The following is a 1340-nucleotide window of genomic DNA, read 5'->3' on the forward strand; positions in this document are numbered from 1 at the left end:
AGCCGGGTACCCATTTCCACCTGGGTGAAGTGAGGAAAATTTGTGCAAAGTGCCTTTCCCAAGGACATAACGTCGGGCCCCTGACGGGATTCGAACCCCCGACCTTACGGTTGCGAGTCCGAGAGCCTAACCACTAGGCCACCGACGCCACACCGACACACGTGCTACATGTTTAATAATAACACATCCTACGTCATCAACTAACCTTCACATGCACTTCCTGTGTGGAAGGGACCTGGCCTACGTCATGTACATCTTGGCCTGTTGACTTGGCCTACATCACGTCTCCTTCTTCGTCACAGACCTACCTCTTTCTACGTCACAGACCTACCTCTTTCTACGTCACAGACCTACCTCTTTCTACGTCACAGAGGTAGGACCTAATAAACCCACATCCTTCTACGTAATAAACCCACATCCTTCTCTGTAATAAGCCCACATCCTGCTACGTCATAAACATACCCTCCTTCTACGTCACATACTTCCCTCCTTCTATACCACAGACCTCCCTCCTTCTACGCCAAAGACATACCTCCTTTTAGATCACTGGAAAGACTTACGTCACTGACCTACCACCTTCTACATCACAGACCTCCCTCCTCCTACGTCACAGACCGCCCTCCTCCTACGTCGCAGACTTCCTTCCTTCTACGTCACAGACTTTCCTCCTTCTACACCAAAGACCTACCTCCTTCTACACCAAAGACCTACCTCCTTCTACACCAAAGACCTCTCTCTATTTCTACGTCACAGACCCCCCTCCTTCTACGTCACAGACCTCCCTCCTTGTACGTCACAAACCTCCCTCCTTCTACATCACAGACCTCCCTCCTTCTACATCACAGGAAAGACCTACCTCCTACGTCACAGACTTCCCTCCTCCTTGGTCACAGACCACCCTTCTTCTACGTCACAGACCTCCCTCCTTCTACGTCACAGACCTACCTCCTTCTACGTCACAGACTTCCCTCCTTCTACGTCACAGACCTCCCTCCTACGTCACAGACCTCCCTCCTTTTACATCACAGGAAAGATCTACCTCCTTCTACGTCACAGACCCCCCCTCTCCTACGTCACAGACCCCCCTCTCCTACGTCACAGACCTCCCTCCATCTACGTCACAGACTTACCTCCTTTCCCGGCGTGAGCAGCAGCACGACAAACTGCGCCTCCTGACAGGTGGGTCCCAGGTTCACGGGGTGAGCCAGGCGGGCGAACGCCACATTCTTCTGGGCCACGGACGGTAACTCTGTCCTGTGCAAGTCAGAACATCTACATTAGCTGGCTGTCGTGTTAATGATTTGTGAGGCAGCGTGGTGGAATCAGGATAGTTAGTTAGT

General features: G+C 52.2%; 1 protein-coding gene across 1 annotated transcript in view; it reads right to left on the reverse strand.

Annotated features, from left to right (window-relative positions):
• The window catches only part of LOC101851073 (sodium bicarbonate transporter-like protein 11), a gene marked incomplete in the record, with an annotated part of 43239 nt that overhangs the window by 17204 nt on the left and 24695 nt on the right, over positions 1 to 1340 (reverse strand). The window contains 1 exon segment of the mRNA XM_013087857.2: positions 1131 to 1254. Coding sequence (XP_012943311.1) covers positions 1131 to 1254 — 124 coding nt within the window.

The sequence above is a fragment of the Aplysia californica genome, unplaced genomic scaffold, assembly GCF_000002075.1.
Source record: "Aplysia californica isolate F4 #8 unplaced genomic scaffold, AplCal3.0 scaffold00647, whole genome shotgun sequence".
Lineage (NCBI taxonomy): Eukaryota > Metazoa > Mollusca > Gastropoda > Aplysiida > Aplysiidae > Aplysia > Aplysia californica.